This window comes from Electrona antarctica, assembly GCF_951216825.1.
Source record: "Electrona antarctica genome assembly, chromosome: 1".
In the NCBI taxonomy this organism is placed as follows: Eukaryota; Metazoa; Chordata; class Actinopteri; order Myctophiformes; family Myctophidae; genus Electrona; species Electrona antarctica.
In genome coordinates, this window is record NC_136806.1 from 61,058,202 (window position 1) to 61,078,133 (window position 19,932).

At 41.4% G+C, this 19,932-nt stretch overlaps 1 protein-coding gene across 2 annotated transcripts; it reads left to right on the plus strand.

Moving 5' to 3' along the window:
• The first annotated feature begins 934 nt into the window (after window positions 1-934).
• On the plus strand, window positions 935-18,633 carry ctsf (cathepsin F). 2 transcript variants are annotated; one of them, XM_079508569.1, is made up of 14 exons: window positions 935-1,396; window positions 2,733-2,843; window positions 4,542-4,638; window positions 5,019-5,089; window positions 5,315-5,384; window positions 6,344-6,457; window positions 8,461-8,609; window positions 9,712-9,808; window positions 10,923-11,003; window positions 12,855-12,974; window positions 13,530-13,594; window positions 15,138-15,228; window positions 16,784-16,842; window positions 17,067-18,633. In XM_079508569.1, the coding sequence occupies exons 1-14, from the start codon at window positions 1,136-1,138 to the stop codon at window positions 17,139-17,141; spliced, it is 1,461 nt and encodes a 486-aa protein (XP_079364695.1). In that variant the 5' UTR covers window positions 935-1,135; the 3' UTR covers window positions 17,142-18,633. The 2 variants fall into 2 exon arrangements, with proteins under 2 accessions (XP_079364695.1, XP_079364696.1); XM_079508570.1 differs by having other exon boundaries at window positions 4,542-4,623.
• Window positions 18,634-19,932: the final 1,299 nt, after the last annotated feature.

The window sequence follows — 19,932 nt, forward strand, 5'->3', positions numbered from 1 at the left end:
TGTTTGGCTCGTTTCTAACGCTTATTTTGTTACTCTTTGGGTATATTTGTACATTTCCACCTTCAGTCGATGCTTCATATCCATATGAGTGAAAAGGCCCGGGTGATCGGTTTATTTTTCAAACACAGTTCTTATATGAGGCGATCTAAAATCCCCCTATGGAGAGTACAATGCTTATAAAAACATACATGAACCATGGCGCTCACTGCCCTCTACTGGTAGTAGAGGGCAGTGACGTCAGGACTTCGGTGCTCTATACTTATACTACAATTACCATTGAATGGCTCATGCAGGGATGGAACAGCAGGACAGTGAGAGGGTTGTTTACTGTTTCATGTATTTATTTCCACTTTCAAGAGTCAGATCATAAACACATCAATAGCTCAACACAACAGTTTTAATATACTATATATATATATATATATATATATATATATATCGGTATCAATGGCCTAGTGGGGCTCAGCCCTCCCTATCTTATGGAGTAAAGTTCAGTTAAGATTACTAAAGAATATGGGAAATTATTAAAAATGTTTTAGAAGATATACTTTTATATTCTGGTAAAATCTTAAACATCAAATAGTTAGAGGAAAAACGATAATGTCAAAAAGGGCTTTTTTTTTTTTTACAGCCCAAATCTGCTTCAATTGGCTTTCATTGAGTTTACTGTGCAAGACACGAAAAATAAAATCAATCAAAAAAAAAATAACATTTTAGTTTTAAGTGACTCTTGAATGTAGAAATGAGTAGAGGAATATACAGGCCTACTGATAGATAGATGCTTCTCTGTCTTCACCGTATTGTAATTAAGGCTTTTTAACCAGTTATTAAGGATCTATATTATGAGCTCCGTGTGTGCAACACAAGTTACACAACACAACACATTACAGCTCTTGAACATAGCCTATCTCCCTTTAATGCCCAGAGTCTCCTCCCCACCGTTTCATCCTCATCGCCCCCGTTCTGTCAACACCCAACAACACTGACCCTGTGGCGCAGCGTAATCGCTCTCCCATTGTTTGTTTGATATCGGCGTATATAGGCCTACTCGTGTGAACTGATTAGTGATTAAACAAACGCTTTGTCCACTGGACAGCGGCCCCTTTCTGCTCGAATCGCTGCTTTTACCGACAACATGGACGCCGGGTTCCACCACCACTACCGCACCGGTCCTTTAATCGTGTGCTTGGCCATGGCCGTGGTCGTAGGTTCGGTGCGGGGCTTGGGTGAGGACCTCGACCGGCCTCTCGTCGGGCCACCGGGGTCCCCCATTCGGCTGGCGGAGACGGACCCGGGACTGAAGAAGGCCCTCGCGTTCGCCGAGGAGCGTTACAACCTGGGCTCCAATACAATGCACGTCCGCAGAGTCAGCAGGGTCATTTCTGCAAGCAAACAGGTATGATGATTATTGTCTTATTTTATGCTGTTTAATAACCATGTTAATTCGTCACGTTTCTGTGTCGAATCGGTAATTTACTGAAAATAACCGTTATTAACTGTTATTAAATCGGCTAGGCCAGGTAGGCCTACCGGCCTACTGCTAATCTCTACATGCCATTACTGTGCATGTTTTTGTAAACAACTATACGTCAGTGCACCAGCAGTGTTTTGCATTCATGATTCAATGCATGAACTGCGTGACATCTGTGTAGACTAGACTGGGATCACATGACTTGATGTTGTAGCTTTACTTTAAACAGTTATTATTATTATTAATATTAGTGTGTGACTGTGTAGTGTGCACAGACGGTAACGTGGAAATGTTTCTCTAACAGCATGGCATGATTCCTTTGCTCCTCCTGGTTTGTCTACATGATTTTAATTGATTTATTGAATACTGTGACAGTTTGCAAAGGACAGACGTATATGGTACAGTTCCATCCAAAATAATGCTAAAAGGATATACAGAAAGGAAGCACAACGGGCTTTTTCCATTGGGGTCCTGTGTATTCAATTCATCAACACATTTAAAGACAGACAATGATAGGCCTATACAATAAAATGCAAAAACATCATATAAACGATGATCATATAATCAAAAAAGAAAGATATGTACAGTAAACAGTTGGATGGAATGCACTTCCCGTTGCAATCAGAACTGCAGCATCACTCCCGATCTTCCGCCGTAGTCTGAAAACCCACCTTTTCAGACTCCATCATGGCCCATAGCACTTATCCTACCCCCTTAGACAGCACTTCTTAGACTTATATAGCATTTGAAACAGACTTATAGCATGTCATGTAGACAGCACAATAAGTGCAATGTATGTAGTCATAGCACTTCATAGTATATATGTACAGCATAGTATAGCATATATGTATAGTTTATATGTATAGTGTCATTATATAGATATGTTCTAGTTATAGTTTATATGTATAGTGTCATTATATAGATATGTTCTAGTTACGTTCTTAGCTTACGCATGTTTCGCGATAAATGCATTTTACATATGTGATGTATTCCCATGCTTTTTGTTCTTGCTTAATGTAAATCGCTCTGGATTAAGAGCGTCTGCTAAATGCCTAAATTGTAAATTGTAAATTGCATTTCTGGTGATAAGCTTGTAGTTTTTACACGGGCCAGTTACGAATTGCAGCCACCTGTAAAAAGAGCTATTTTAGAGTGGTTTTGAAGGAGATTTTGATGACCTAAAGGCAAGCTATACTGATCTTTTAGGTTCACAAAACGATAACAGTCTTTTGTTTAATTGTGTGGGTTTTTGCGATTGCAGCTGGTGAAGGGAATCCGCTATGCCATTACAGTGGAGTTGAGCAACACACAGTGCAAGAAATCTACTGTGCTCAGAACATGTGACTTCTATCCTGAGCCACACCAACTGAAGGTAGAGTGTGTGCGTGTGCGTGTGCGTGTGTGTGTGTGTGTGCGTGCGTGTGTGTGTGTGCGCGCGTGTGCGTGCGTGTGTGTCAGGGGTCATCAATATGTCCGTACAACTTGGTCCGTACAATTTGGTTTTAATGTGTACGCTATCCTAAAAAATGATTAGTTTGAATGATTCTGGTGACTGGTTTCGGGATGAAATGTAAAGCAGGAAAACGATATTCACATCCCAGTTTCAGAATACGGTGCTGGACCCAAAAAATGACTGAATGAAGAAAAAAAGTGGAATGTCCGCACACGATATAATTCTGCTTCCCGTCTTTTTGATTACGACCTATAAATACAACAACGTTTCGCCCCTCCGGGCTTTCTCAAGTCGGGATGACATGCTCATTAACATGTCGTGTTGGTACCCGCACATGATTGCATCGGGTGAGGATGCAAGACAAGACAGACAGCTAGAAGTAATGTTTGCTAATCGCTGCCTTAATTCATTCATTGTTCCACTGGCATATACCTTACATCACACCAGTCTAAAGACTCTAAACTAAAGACTTACTTGTCAGCATTAACCCAAACAAACGAGTGGGGCAGAATGAATTAACACAGGATTGACCCGTTTATTTAGCTACTACTATTTTTCAACCACAACTAATGAGACAATTAAGACATCAGTTGAATGCGTTTGGGAACAGACAGCATGACACAAAATACATTGTATACAAACACATTATCTTTGATGGGGAAATGAATCAACTGTAGAGTGAGAGTGAAGAAAGGGGAACTTGGAAAGACCCTTTCTGACTAGACGAAATGAAAGCCTGGGTATCGAGGCTACTTTCTGACAAACCACAAATCATTTGACTAGAACTTTCCAGCAGATAACTGAGAAAAAGAAATAAGGAACTGAAAATGTATTTGTGTACAGTGTACCATACATGGGCCTGGATAGAGCTCTCGCATCGTTAATATACGTTGCACACTGGCATAGACACTATGGCACATTATGAGTCCATTTGTTTACATTTAGGGGCTAGTCATTTGGGTTTCTGGTGAAATGATTGACCAGTTGTTTTATATGTCTGTAACAAAAGTATAAAATATTGATCAAAATGTCCATCACAAGCTGGTATGGTGATGACCCCCCCCCCCCCCCCCCCCGTGTGTGTGTGTGTGTGTGTGTGTGTGTGTGTGTGTGTGTGTGTGTGTGTGTGTGTGTGTGTGTGTGTGTGTGTGTGTGTGTGTGTGTGTGTGTGTGTGTGTGTGTGTGTGTGTGTGTGTGTGTGTGTGCGTGCGCGTGCGCATCTGTGTGTGTGTGTGTGTGTGTGTGTGTGTGTGTCACAGTGTGTGTGCGTGCGAGAGTCAGTTGGTTTCTCAACATCAATCTTGCGTGAGAAGAGGTTAACATTTCATAACCTTGCTTTGTTCTGCTTTAGTCTCTATAGTCATAGTCAGGTGACTTAGTTATTATAGTGACCTATTAGTAAACCTGCAAATACACATAACAAGTTGGCTTTGTTCGGCCCTTTGTGTGACTTTGTAAGATGTCATCCTCAGAAGTACACATTGGCGCTGACACATTGTTTTACCTGTAGAACTGAAGAAACTCCACCACACCTATTTTCTTTAGAACGCTGGTTCTCAAAGTGATACGCTGTGTTTTAATATAAAATACCCCCCATGTCCTGTGTGTGGCTGCTAGACGGAGGTGTGTGTGTTCGAGATCTGGGACATCCCCTGGCAGGGCACTTCAACGCTGCTCAAACAGAAGTGTCAGCCTGCAGGTGAGCCGACGTCTGGTCAGTGACTCTCAAACAACGTGTTGGCCATTGAACTGCATATCATGGAGGATTGATTTTCTGTTACATCCATTTGAACCCATTTAGGCCTGACCTCGAAATTTAAAAAAAAATCTTCTAAATCCTCCAGTTTTCTGAAATAAATATTTTGCGATTTTTCAAAAATAGCAGACCTACAAGCTCGTAGCGCGCCACTCGGTGGCGCGCTACGAGCTTGTAGATCTGCTATTTTTCAATAGCTAAATTATAACATAATGTTTGTGTTTTGCTTCCCTTGATTTGTTTTAGTGTTGCTGTGCAGCACTTTGTGACCTTGTCTAGAAAGGTGCTATATAAATAAAGTTATTATTATTATTCTGTATCTGTGCTCCTTCTCTCAGTTAAACAACAACAGCCTGAGGAGACCAACAGCATTGATAATCTGCCACGGTCTACGAGCCAACCACTGGAGGTGACGCATTATTGACAACAGTATCAACATATTGATCACCTCTGCCTTGGTCTGATGTCGATGTTTACTTAGACGAGGTCAATGTGTTATATCCTACCGTTATACTACCATGCTAAGTGCGTGCGTGTGTGTGTGTGTGTGTGTGTGTGTGTGTGTGTGTGTGTGTGTGTGTGTGTGTGTGTGCGTGACTGCGTGTGTGCGTGCGTGCGTGTGTTTTGTCCTTAGTCTGTGGAGCTGCTGGGTCAGTTCAAAGAGTTCGTGGCCAAATACAATAAAGACTACAGCAGCCAGGAGGGTGAGTGTGTTGTCCACAAATACTCTGACAGAACATAATAGAACAGTACAATGCCACGATGTGTGTGTGGCTGCACTGTGCGCCATAATCCCTATATTTCCACATATTTCCAGAACTGAACAAAGAAAGCATTGTTTTTTTGTTTTTTTCCCCTCTGCAAATTAATCCGCAAATGTGATCCATGAAGGGCAATTACAACACATACTGTAGAGAGAGAGAAAAGATTGGTTCATATCAGCCTAAACTTTCCTCGTCTCAAAATGATGAATAATCAGAAAAAGTCTATATCGAATTACCTCTAAATCGAATGCTGTAAGAATACCAAACGAGTCGCCCATTTACCAACTCGCCCCGGGCGTACAGTCACTTTTCAATAAATAGCAGGAAATTATATATAACAGCATAAAATACTATGATAAAAGAAGGTGGGATTTATTTTTGTTTTTTAAAGATATTTTTGGGACCTTTATTGATAGATTCACAGTGAGTTGACAGAAAACAGGGAGAGAGATGGGGGGGGGGGGAGACACCCAGCAAAGTTTACCAGCTTAGGTGCCTGGAACGTTCGGCTGGCCCAGGCGAAGGAGTGGGATTTCTAGTGTCGTTAAATATTAGCACAGGGAAACATGGCCAAAAAGACTAAACAAAAAACATATTCAAGCAAATATTCGTCCTTTTCGAATGTCATTGCATAACCCATTCTGGGCGGGAACCCCTTTTGGTGTTTTAACTAAGCATTATGTAATACTTTTAGCTATTGAAAAATAGCAGATCTACAAGCTCATAGCGCGCCACCGAGTGGCGCGCTACGAGCTTGTAGGTCTGCTATTTTTGAAAAATCGTAAAAATGCGGCGCAAATCTTTGAACATATAATTCTTTCAGAGCGAACGTTTTTTTTATTTCCACGTCAGGCCTAAATGGGATAAATGAAAATGTTTTCTGACCTATGACCCCGCAGAGGTAGACCGCCGTCTGCGTATCTTCCACCAGAATCTGAAGACGGCTGAGAAGATCCAGTCTCTGGACCAAGGTTCTGCCGAGTATGGCGTCACCAAGTTCAGTGATCTCACAGGTATGTACTCTATGTTATTAATGTGTGTATGCGTTTGCATTGTAAGAACGCTATTATTATATCGTTGCTGTTCGGGTGGAAACCAAAACTAAACTAAAACTGTTATTTTTCGGCAAATAGTGGGAAAAATAATTCTTTGCAGGTGATTTTTTTTCTAAGTATTGGAGTTTGGAAGCGCTCACTTCCATCCTGCTGCCTTCCTGCATTATCATGTGCAAATTCAAAACAGGTGGCACGCAGGGCCGTTGAGTGATTATCCAACGAGCGCTTCCAAACTCCAACAATTTCTTGACATAAAGTAGCTCATAACATGTGGATTTTTATGTTCAGAACATCTGTAGCTCCAACGGTTTAGAACATAGAGCCATGTTTTAACCCAATTTGACCTGAGATCAGATTCTAAAAATGTCTTCTACATCCTGACAGTTTTCTGAAAAAGCTATGTTTCAGCTAAGCTGTCGTTCTTCGATTTTTCAAAAATAGCTAAAGCATAACATAATGCTAACACCAAAAGGGGTTCCCGCCCAAAATGGGTTAAGTAGCGGTTATTTTAAAAAGGGCGTGGTCATTTTGGGGGTATTTCGCCCCGGATAGAGAAGTTCTCACAGTTCCTAAGTTGTTCGCGGGGGTCATATTAGCCAAGAACAGTTGAGATATTCCCCCGCTAAATGAAGTGCATACATATCTTAGCCAGGTCCTGGAGTAATACAATGAAGTAGAATATAACGTATGAAGTAATGAAGTGCATACATATCTTAGCCAGGTCATGGAGTAATACAATGAAGTAGAATATAACGTAACAACGATAGATAGAAGGTTTCTGCCCGACAGCGACAATAACAGTGTTACTATGTTATTGTTATTGGAACATGTACTATGTCATAGTACATGTTCCCTTGAGTTGATCTGAAGAAACATATGTAAGGGATAATATCTGGCTAGGTGGTCATTGTCGGGAGATAATTATAATTATATCCCGACAATGACCACCTAGCCAGATATTATCCCGCTTATTACATGGCTAACTAACGTAAATTAATACATTGACCCAAAACACAACAAAAAAAAGTATTCCATAAGTTCGCGCTGGCTGCGTCTGCCCAGCTGCAGGGCTGCAGCACTGTCAGAAAACAAGGAAGTGAGTTGATCAAATAGAATCAATTTTCGGGTCCTGCTTCGTCTATTTCTCGCTCAAATGTTTTCAAAAACACTTTTAAGAGCAATGTTTAGCTGTAAATTACATTGTGTGTCACTAGTGTGTGTGTTTACATGGCTGTTATGTTGGAAACGGCAGTAAATCAAGCGGGGCGCAGCTGGTGGTGCTCAGAGGGTTTGATTAGGCAGCGGTCATTATACAGCGGAGCAGTCATTATCATGAGATAACTCACCGCTGAATTAAGCGATTGACCAATCAGAATCAAGCATTCAACCAAGCCATGTAATAAATATATATATTAGGCATGTAATGATTCACTCAACTCACGATACGATTCGTATCACGATATGAGGTTCACGATACGATTTTTCACCATATTAAAAAATATATATATTTTAAAGAAAAATTGAGACTGAGATTTTTTATTTAACTACATTGCAAAAGAAGTAGCATTACTTTTGACAGTGCAGAAACATAATTGCCTTCCTTGATGAGCATCAACGACCATCATCACCTGGGCACAGTCACAGACACACACAGCTCCCCTCTACAGTGCTCTACTGCTGAAAGTGACTATCATTTCTCCAAAAGCACTTGAATATGATGGAATATGACTAAAGCTCACATTTCACATCACACACTAGACCCCCCCCATTTTTTTGAAAATCGATTTTTTTAATTTCAATGAATCGATTCATATCGTCGGGATTAATATCGATATATATCGATATACGATATATCGTTACATGCCTAATATTTATATATATATATATTGTTTTTTGTTTGTTTTTTCGTGCATGCATTGCAAAACGTCTCACTTTCACTTATTCTCTCTGTCATGTGACAGAGGAGGAGTTCCGTTCTACCTACCTGAATCCCCTCTTGAGCCAACGGACTCTGCGTCGGTCTCTGAAACCGGCCGCTCCCGCCCGTGCTCCTGCCCCTGCTAGCTGGGACTGGAGGGACCATGGAGCCGTCAGCTCCGTTAAAAACCAGGTAGAGACCTCAAAGATGAACTCAGAAAGTCCATGAAATGACCTGAATAGTATGAATATTATAGGTATAACGTCTATACACTGACACCACGGCGCTTAATCAGCGCCTCAAACTGTGACTCCGCCCACCCCCTGGGGAAGTTGTGATTTGCGCTCGTTCATTGCAATGCAATTTGCGGCATTTTCAAAACAATATTGAGCAGAGTAGCGATTATCAAACGTATTTGCAATGCCATACGTTGAAAGATCTGTTGCCCGTGGACAAGGCACGCTATACCTCCGCAAGTTAGATAGCATCGGCATAGATGTTTGTCCGTATGTGATTAAGGATTGGACCAAGTTGCATTGGCAGCCATAGAAAATTCTTACCCCAGGCTAAAGCCGGATGTGACGTTTTTGGGCGTTCCTGTCTAGCTTGGTGTCAGTGTATAGCTCTCTTTCTGTCACACTCTCACCTAGAGCCGTCACGATTACACATTTAAGTTGACGATTACACAAATCATTGCGATTAGCATCAACCCATTTAGGCCTGACCTCGAAATTTTAAAAAAAATCTTCTAAATCCTCCAGTTTTCGGAAATAAATATTTTCACGATTTTTCAAAAATAGCAGACCTACAAGCTCGTAGCGCGCCACCGAGTGGCGCGCTACGAGCTTGTAGGTCTGCTATTTTTCAATAGCTAAATTATAACATAATGTTTAAAACACCAAAAGGGGTTCCCGCCCCAAAATGGGTTGTTTAAATCGTGTATTTTGTATTGAACATTGGAACATTATGAATAAAGAATACATGTTTGCCCTTTTAGGTTTCGTAAATAAAAAATGCATGGGACAGATATGACAAATAAACAAAGAAACTATACTGACAAATTCATTCTTTCTATACTTAAAAAAGGTTTAAAAAGATTTGTGGAAATAGTTTTTTAATTCATGAAAATCTTTCAACATGGAAACAATTATGACAAAATATTTGCGATTATCTCAAATAATTGCGATTATATGACAGGCCTACTCTCTCTCTGTGTGTGTGTGTGTGTGTGTGTGTGTGTGTGTGTGCGTGTGCGTGCGCGTGCGTGCGCGTGCGCGTCTGTGTGCATTTGCAGGGCATGTGCGGGTCTTGCTGGGCGTTTTCCGTCACAGGCAACATCGAGGGCCAGTGGTTCCTGAAGAATGGCACCTTGCTGTCGCTGTCTGAACAAGGTAATACCAGTGGTACTCTATTGTTTTCCTGAAGTAAAAGTATCAATACTGCTGTGTAGAACTAGGCCTCACTCAGACCTTTGCAGCATTGCTGCATGCTTGTTGTGTGCATTCTGTGAGTGTCATGGCCGCCCCAATGCATTTCCAATGGAAGTCACATGGTTTGAGGACTACATTTTGGACTACAAGCTGTTGTATGGCTTTCGGCTGTGTTTCGACTGCGCCCCTCCCCCTCATACAACACAAGTGTTGTGTCAGACCATGTGACTCCCATTGGAAATGCATTGGGGCAAGCTGTGTCACACCCTTTGTATACAGCAAGCATACAGCAATCTGATGTAAAGGTCTGAGTGAGGCCCTACTCCGTTACAAGTAAAAGTCTGGAATTCAAAATGTACTTGAGTACAAAGTACAAATGTATTGGCATTGAAATGTGGTACCAAAAGTAGAGAGTACTCACTCATGCAGAATGTCCAATTTCAAGTTTTCAAATGCATAAAAACATTTCGAAAATAGCAGATCTGCAAGCTCACAATGTGTCGCATCCCGACGCATCCTGAGCTTGTCGATCGGCTATTTTCAAATGGCTGAACTGTATATAAAGCTGTTAAAGTGTTTAAGGTATGTTTTGTACTCATAATCAAACTAGTAACTAAAGTTTTCAAATAAATGTAGTGGAGTAAAAGTACAATATTTGCCTCTTTGATGTAGTGGAGTAGAAGTAAAAGTACTGGGAATTGGAAATCGTAAAGTACAAATACATCACTTTCCACCACTGGGTACTACAAACACACATACATGGATGTGCATATAGACACAACGTCATGCAAACAGTTTAAGCGCTATTTTATTCCTCATAATATGATGGTTTGACGTTGCGAAATATCTGATATAGCTGATAAGCTCATGATGCGGCACCGTGTTGTGAGCTTGTAGATCTGCTATTTTCACTATTTTCTTTTCACCTTCACCTATATAGTCACATGCCCAAAATGTCAGATTGAAAGTGGTTTATAGCACATGTAAACAACGTTCTTTGTCGGTTGTAGGCTACTGTTTACTTATACAGACAAGCTGACTTCATTGATTTGTTTTATTGATTTGTCCCTCACAGAGCTGGTTGACTGTGATGTGCTGGACCAGGCATGTGGAGGCGGCCTGCCATCAAATGCGTATGCGTCCATTGAGAAGCTGGGTGAGAAAGACAAGAGTGGACCACAGGGATGTAACTAGCCCTCTAACTAGGCGGCGGTGGCTCAGGGGTAGAGTGGCTGGATGGTAACCGCAAGGTCGCCAGTTCGAACCCGGGCTCCCCCAGAGTTAGTGTCGAAGTGTCCTTGAGCAAGACACTGAACCCCTAATTGCTCCTGATGTGCTGGTTGGTGCCTTGCATGGTTTCCGCTGCCATCGGTGTATGAATGGGTGAACGTAATGCACAATCTATGTAAAGTGCCTTGGATAAAGGCGCTATATAAATGCACCATTTACAATTTTGCCTTGCGTATCTGACTCACGGTTTTAAAGGATGCATCAAACAAACCATCGCAGTGTCCATGTTATGAACAGAATCAGCACTTATAATGCGAGACATTCTCCAGTATTCATATTATACCCAGAGACAACGTGAATGAAAGCACCAGTGCAGTCTCCTTCTCTCCAGAGTGGCCGAACGGCCGTGTCGCGCATCGCGCGAAACTCCGCGGCCCGGGGTAAAATTGTTCTTTTAGGTGAAAACACTTGGGGGAGGGGGAGGGGGGGGGGGGGGGGTGTATAAAGAACGAGCTGTGTCTTTACAATATCAACCTTTTGTGTGTTCATTCAACGTGTACAGAAACGGCAAACTCAGTACAACAACAAACCTTCTTCTTGTCTCCCCTCTACCCCTCTCTCTTCTCCTCTGTCTTCTTCTTGCTCGCTTCACTCCCCCTACACTAGACAGAGGAACTTTTGTCTTACACAAAGTATAGATCAGACCTTTCCCCCCCCCCCAAAATGATTCAGATTCAGGATTTCTTTTTTTTTTCTTTTACTTTTTTTTCTTCACATACATTATCAACATTGCAGTGTTAAGCCCATGTTTGATATTATATAACCATGATTATAGCCATATAATAATCAAACACGGGTTTAACACTGCAATTTGACGTCATAATCGTGTAATGTTTCTTCTTTTTATTGTAGCACTTTGAGATTCCTTGGAATGTAAAGTGCATTATAAACAAAATCCATTATTATTATTATTATTAATTTCTCAAAAAACATTTTAGGACTCATACAAATGACCACCAGTTAGTCCCAGGCTACATTGAAAACCTAGTTACATCACTGGGTGGATAGTTTTGAGGTGCTCCATGCTGGATAACATCCCAGCAAGCCAATTAAATGACGTCATGATGATGTCCTCCGGTGACGTTCAGGACTAGGCCAGATCACAGCCCATATGGGGATGATCTTTTACGTCATTTCCAGGACGTCTTCATCAGTTATAATTTAGCTTATTCTGTGCCAGATCTGACTAGTTATGATATTACTTCGATCAGACTCTCTCTATGATTCATCCAGGGACGTCCGTCTTAGTGGGCAGAATGTATGTTGGTTGAAATCAGGTGATATTCTGGGTCAGATCTGACTAGTTTGACTTGATCTGGCCCCAATAGAGACGTCACTAATTCGTCCAGTTCCTGACCGTGCTTGCTGGGATAAGTCTTCGCCATGCAACAGTGCTGTACTACGACAACATATTAACCCATTTTGACCTGAGATCAGATTCTAAAAATGTCTTATACATCCTGACAGTTTTCTGAAAAAGCTATGTTTCTATGTCAGTCGTTCTTCGATTTTTCAAAAATAGCAGACCTTCAAGCTCATAGCGCGCCACTCGGTGGCGCGCTATGAGCTTGTAGATCTGCTATTTTTCAATAGCTAAAGCATAACATGATGCTAACACCAAAAGGGGTTAAATTAAACAATACTTGAATTGTGAGTCACGTCACACGCTTCATTGCGGTTTCATCTTCAACTATGGTGTGTGTACTACTACTTGCAGGTGGGCTGGAGACTGAGACAGACTACTCGTACACTGGTCACAAGGAGAACTGTGGCTTCAGCAGTGGGAAGGTGGCCGCATACATCAACAGTTCTGTGGAACTGTCCCAAGATGAGAAAGGTGAGGGGGCTACAAGGATGAGACAAAAACGTTAGCGTTTAGCGCTGGGCAATATATTGTAATGTGAGACTAGAGATTGTCTGCAATTTCGGATATCGTGATATGGCCTAATAAGTGTCTTGTTCTATAAGTAAGACTTGCTGAGCCATGTGGCCCATAGGCCCCGGCGCCCCTATTTTATACTTTTATGAAAATGTTCAAAAATAGCCGATCTACAAGCTCACAACATGGTCGCATCATGACGTGGGAGTAAAACATGTAAAACACTTGCGCACTGAAGGGCTTCATTGCAGGCAGGTTTTATTTCACCCTGACGTTTCGAGCTTGCACGCTTCATCAGACACGCTTCAGACATGCATCAGGATGACACGTGATTTGAACATGTAGATCTGCTATTTTTGATATTTTTGAAGTAGAAATGGAATTTGATATTGTCACACAATATTTGACATTATTTGGCTAAAGATATTGTGCAAATTATAATACATGGGGTGTAAAGAGTTGATGAACAGGTACTTAGGAAAGACATAAATTGCAATGATTTATTTGTTTCAGAAATTGCTGCTTGGCTGGCTGAGAATGGACCGGCCTCTGTGGCCCTGAATGCCTTTGCCATGCAGGTAAAAAATAAAATGATGTGACGCTACTGCCAGTACCAACTGTATTGTATAGATCACTGTTTCCCAAACCGTGGGTCAGGACCCATTTGTGGGTCGCAGATTTGTATGGGTCCCCTGATTCCTCCATAATTTCAAAACATTTTCTAAAAAACATTCCCACAAAGGAATTCATTCATCAAATACAAATGTGATGCTTTTTCTTTTTGTGAAGAAATAAAAAAGAAAGTCCAAGAAATTCCATACATTTTGTTAAGGAAAAAAGGAAAAAGGCTGATCTACAAGCTCACAACGTAGCATGAAGCGATGCGTTGTGAGCTTGTAGATCTGCTATGTTTGTGCTAGTTTGGTAGCCTGGCGCGGCCAGACTCATAGCGAGGGTTCACTGATGTTTCCTCCCCGCTATGAGGCTGGCCAAGCCAGGTTACTAGTTTGGGCCCCGGGCCAAACGTCTAATTTCTCTTTTGGGTCTTGAGCTAAAGGTTTTAGGGAACCACTGGTATTGAGCACCGAAGTCTGACGTCACTTTCAGTAGAGGGCACCAACACACAGGTTTATAGGTTTTTTTATTTGTATTGAAATCTCCATAGGGCGATTTTATGTCGCTTCATATAAGAACTGTGTTTGAAAAATAAACCGACCACCCCGGCGTTTCTGTCAGGGGAGTGGCTGTGCGTCGTTAATGATGTCCATTCATATTTGATACAGCCAGTTTCTAGAGAAAATGGAATTAATGTGACCGCAAAAGCCTTGAAACTACATATGAATGCAATGTCGCTGAGCATATACGTCACGCCCAGCTGTCAACATATTGCGTTCCTGAGATTCCTCGTTGACGTAAGCTCAGCTGGTGGTGACTCGACTCGTACTAACCACGATACATTATATATCAATAAAATAAAAATAAACGTAATTAACGTTCAGTTTCTGTTGTGCGACGGGCTGCGGGCAGAAGCAGCCTACCCGGAAATGTAGTCTCTGGGTTGTTTGGCTCGTTTCTAACGCTTATTTTGTTACTCTTTGGGTATATTTGTACATTTCCACCTTCAGTCGATGCTTCATATCCATATGAGTGAAAAGGCCGGGGTGATCGGTTTATTTTTCAAACACAGTTCTTATATGAAGCGACATAAAATCGCCCTATGGAGATTTCAATACAAATAAAAAACCTATAAACCTGTGTGTTGGTGCCCTCTACTGAAAGTGACGTCAGGACTTCGGTGCTCTATAGGTGATCAACCTAAGACCATATTTAAATCTACTTTGCCTCCACTTTATCTTGTGTGTATACTACTGTATATACAATATACATTTTTATTCGCCTTTTAACCCATTTTGAGCGGGAACCCCTTTTGGTGGTTACATACATTATGTTATAATTTAGCTATTGAAAAATAGCAGATCTACAAGCTCATAGCGCAGCACCGAGTGCCGCGCTATGAACTTGTAGGTCTGCTATTTTTGAAAAATCGATTTAGATTATTTTTTTTTTTTCGACGTCAGGCCTGAATGGGTTAAAACGTAATGTATAATTCCCCCGACACAGTTCTACAGGAAGGGCGTGTCTCACCCCCTGAAGATCTTCTGCAACCCGTGGATGATTGACCACGCCGTGCTGCTGGTGGGATTTGGAGAACGTAAGACAACACAAATCCACTATTATACACCACCCCGATGAATGTTTTGACGTTGTCTGCTTCAGCTGCTTCATAGACCATATTCGCATGGCAGCCATTTTTTCTCTTTCTTCCGCACTGTGGATGCGGAAATTAGATGGGGCCCTTCGGCATCGTCAATCTTAAAACTCCTTCAGTGCCACCTGGTGGACACCAGTTTTGGCCCTCGGTGCCACCAAAGCCCATTATAAAGAAAATAAAGAAAATGTAATTATATTGTGCATGTCATGTGCATGTCATCACCTGCACACCAGATTAGACGAATTTTCAAAATATGGATTAAAAAATAAAAAAATAAATATATATATATATATATTTTTTTTTATCCAAAAAACTCGTCTTAACGTCCCTGGCAATCAGTGCATAATTAGATTAATCTCGTCTTAACGTCCCTGGCATTTAAACAGTTTTAATATGTGTAACAGTGATGTAATGCTGCATTCATACTAGCAGCAACAAAGCATGCCAACAAAGAACAACAGGAGCCAGTGGCAAGCTGCAAACTAATGCCCGACACAGCTGCAAAACAATTTAAGCTGGCTTAAACATTTTTGCAAATGTTCCAATGACGCAGAGAAGTGTTAATCATTTGTTTTGGGTTTACGTACCATTTTCCGCACCGCTTCTCTCTCCCCACAGTTCTCTGTTCTCTGTTCTGTAAATGGAACAAAAACAATCACGTGTGCATCTTAACCCTACTCTTCCTTTCATGCGGTGTGGTTTGAGCAACACTTGGAATCAGCTGCAATGTACAGCTGGCTACGCTTAGTCGTTTTTTTATTAAGTGGTGCAACCACTTCCTTAAGTGACTATGTGTGTGGGTGGGTGGCTGGCTGGGCGGGGTGCGTGGCTCGGTGCGTCTGAGCACGAAAACAGCATGGTTGTTTTTCACCACCTGTGCGCAACCTAACACACACACAAACACATGCACATATTAACTGTATATATGGTGATTTCGGGTGTGCCAGTACAGTACAGTACAGTACAGTAGAGGGACCTACCACACGGTAACTCTGTCATTTCTCAACCGTTTCGGACGCGGGGCCCTGGGTGCGTTCCTGTTGGTCTGGAACTGTTCAGTCAGACAACTCACGGAATAGATTTAACCAATATTTATTATAGAATGAGAATACAAGTGTGCTTATGACATTTATCTTGGCGTTCGGCTCTGCTGCATTTACTCCCTGCTCGGCACGATTAACCATCATAAACATTAAGAGCAGGGAGATAGATATACAATGAACCCCCCATGGGGAACTTGCACACACTTATACACCCACATAGAAATTCAGCGTGTTAACCCCTTGAGTATAGAATGCGCCTTTGAGCACGGCATGAACTCCCTCGAGTGTGACTGACTGAACTAACTCTGCAGGCTACGTGTCATTTGCTGCACTGTAATTATGCTGATTGATTGCCCTGATTGAACTTCTGCTTGAAGTTCACTTCTGTCGTCAACACGTTGATTGTTGTCGTGTGAGTCTCATTGTAACCGAGTGTGTGTCTGTTTGTCCAGGTAAAGGCACTCCATTCTGGGCCATCAAGAACAGCTGGGGAGAGGACTATGGGGAACAAGTAAGAATGCATTCCAACTACACAGCTGTGACTGACTGCATGTGTTTTCCATTGATTCGTCCATATTTAGTATCCAAATGTTATGGATTTGTCTTTTACAGAACAATTCTTTAACTTTAACTCATTAATTCACCTCTCTCTCTCTCTCTCTCTCTCTCTCTCTCTCTCTCTCTCTCTCTCTCTCTCTCTCTCTCTCTCTCTCTCTCTCTCTCTCTCATATACAGGGTTACTATAACTTATACAGGGGTAACAAGCTGTGTGGAATCAACAAGATGGCATCCTCTGCTGTGATCAACTAGACAACTAAAACACACACACACACACACACACACACGGTCACTTTCTCTCCTTCTCTCTTGTGCTCAAACATGTGAACAACATGAGTAGTGAGTCCAACTATTTAACAATATGTTTCCTTTAGAGTGCATGAAGACAGGGGTCAGACACGTGCACGTCCTCCTACTGATCTAACCTTTCTTTCAAAACAAGTTCTCAGCTTTCTACATACCTCAGTCCCATCTCATGTCACTTTACCATACATACCAGCTGTGATGTATAGCTATAGTTATTTAGCACTGCTGAAGTGTTATTGTGATTTAATTTGTTCTGAACTAATTCTGTTACTCCTGATAGGGTGGAACAATTGATTGACTTGTTTTTTTTTTGACAATAATATCCATGCATCCATGCGATGTTTTTTAGTTACATTTTTAAGGTGTATACCTTATAGTTACTACTGAACCTGTCCTTTGACAAATGAGATGCACTTCTTCTGAACTTGTGTGTTGCCCTGAATGTTATGTTATTCTGTGCTAAAGCTCTATTCTCAAGATAGCATTTTTGGTTGAGTTGTTATAATAACCCCCCACATGATAGAAAGAAGGAAACGCCAGCAGCACTCAATGAATGTCCCTTTCACATGTTTTATGTTGAGTATTGAGTATCTTTGAGCCTTGCACCTACAAGAATTTACCCTTCTAAATTGGAGTGTTGCGGGTTGTCTACTTCGGCAGTCTTTGTTTTTCTCTAACCCATTCTGACCTGAGATCAGATTCTAAAAATGTCTTCTACATCCTGACAGTTTTCTGAAAAAGCTATGTTTCTATGTCAAAAATAGCAGACCTACAAGCTCGTAGCGTGCCACTCGGTGGTGCGCTATGAGCTTGTAGATCTGCTATTTTTCAATAGCTAAAGCATATCATAATGCTAACACCAACAGGGGTTCCTGCCAAAAATGGGCTAAACGCCACATGATGCCAATGTGCGTTCGCACATACAGCAGTGGTTCTCAACCTTTTCAGGCTGTGAGTGACCCCCCCCCCAACATCATCATATTTGAACTGGGGACCCCCTACCCTGATAAGCATGTGATACCCTAATAAGGAACGCAGGGGTTGAGGCATTCCATTTTCTTTGACTCAGTTCCACAGATAAATAATAGGTGAAAATAGCCGATCTAAAAGCTCACAATGATTTTTTTGCCTCTTACATTTTTTGACAATTTGGCCAATGTTTGACCAGTTTTTATAGTATATTGTGCTGATATTATTGGTATTATTTTTTTAATGTAATCTTAAATTGTCACTTTATTGTCATCTCTAGAGACCCCCCCCAAAAATCATATGGACCCACAGGTTGAGAACCACTGGCGTAGAGCAACCAAGTTGTTTGCGGGTTCATCTAAAAGCTGATTCTAAAAAAAATGATTTCATGATTATTATTTGTTTGTAATAACTGTATAATGCAGGGATGAACTGTACATAACTGGAAGTTGAATAAAGTTTGGAAACCATAGCATTTATCATGTGCTGTGAGTACATACACGACAGGACAGGACAGCAAGTGCTTTGACTATGACCTCAATTTATTTGAATGTATGTATTTATTTGATTAGGTACAGACATTAAAGCTAAAAGGATAACACAAAAAGGTAATGGGGACTTGTTTCCATTGTGGTTCTATGTATATTAATACATTTCCATTTGGTGAATGGCACAGTTACATAAGTCGGAGCCTTGCATTGAAGAACTTGTCAATGATAATATTGTTTTATACATAGATTTGTGAGGCAGTGACTTGAAAATAAGACGAATGGAATAATGTCATAGCGAGCTCATAAAAATTTTCAGATTCAAAACCTCAGTGCAGTTAGCAGACTTAGCACCCCATATGAGTAAACGTATGGTGTCATTCTTTAGTGCGTGGTGTTTGTATGGGTATACCGGCACATATTGGAGTGAGAGGGAATGAGGAGGTATACAGACTTGAGGTGGCAAAGGAGTCAACAAAGTGAAAGTTAGCGAGATGGAGGGTAAGAGCATTATTAAAAGAAAGATGAAGGAGAGATATGGCAAAAGAGGTGGGAGGAGGAGAGGAAGGGAAGATGGTTTTATGGAATTCAGAGGAAAGTAGGAGAGGTTTGATTGATTGATTGAAATATGTATTAACAGTTTGCAGAATTACAGTACATTTCAAGCACAAACTCAATACAAAGGCTGTTAACTGTGAGTGGACGACCCAATTAAGCATTACACTTGTTTACAAGAGGGTCCACCATGTTCAATTCATCAAAACATTTAGAGACGTACAAATAGACACTTCTATATAGACAAAGAACAGAACAGGAATTCATCATAATGGAGGTAAAAAGGGAAAAGAAACATATACAGTGAGGGGAAAGGGGGGGGGGGGGGGGGGGGGGATTCAGATTTTACGGGGGCCAGTTTCGAATTGCAGCCATACGTACCGTAGGTGCCCTTTGAGAGCGGTTTTGAAGGAGTCAAGGGATTCACATGTCTTAATGACTGTTGGTAGGGCGTTCCACATTTTGGTGGCATAGGAGCGAGGTGAGGGGAGCAGGGAGGAGCAGAAGGGAAGAGACAGTAATGTCACGTTTAAGATTTGGGCATACAGGTTTAAATGCATCATTGTTTATTATTGGGAAAACACAACACAGGGAGGTGTGATCATTGTGGGGAGGAGGAAACAGTTGAGCATGTGATGGTGAACTGTAGGGCATATGAATTAGAAAGAAGACAACTAAGGCAACCGGGGCAGCGGTAACTCAGGGGTAGAGTGGCCGGATGGTAA

Excerpts from the sequence above, each read along its gene's own strand:
- ctsf (XM_079508569.1), top strand. The coding sequence starts at position 1,136 with ATGGACGCCGGGTTCCACCACCACTACCGCACCGGTCCTTTAATCGTG. Across the intron at positions 5,385-6,343 it reads AGACTACAGCAGCCAGGAGG|AGGTAGACCGCCGTCTGCGT; the intron begins GTGAGTGTGTTG and ends ATGACCCCGCAG. Across the intron at positions 12,975-13,529 it reads ACTGTCCCAAGATGAGAAAG|AAATTGCTGCTTGGCTGGCT; the intron begins GTGAGGGGGCTA and ends TATTTGTTTCAG.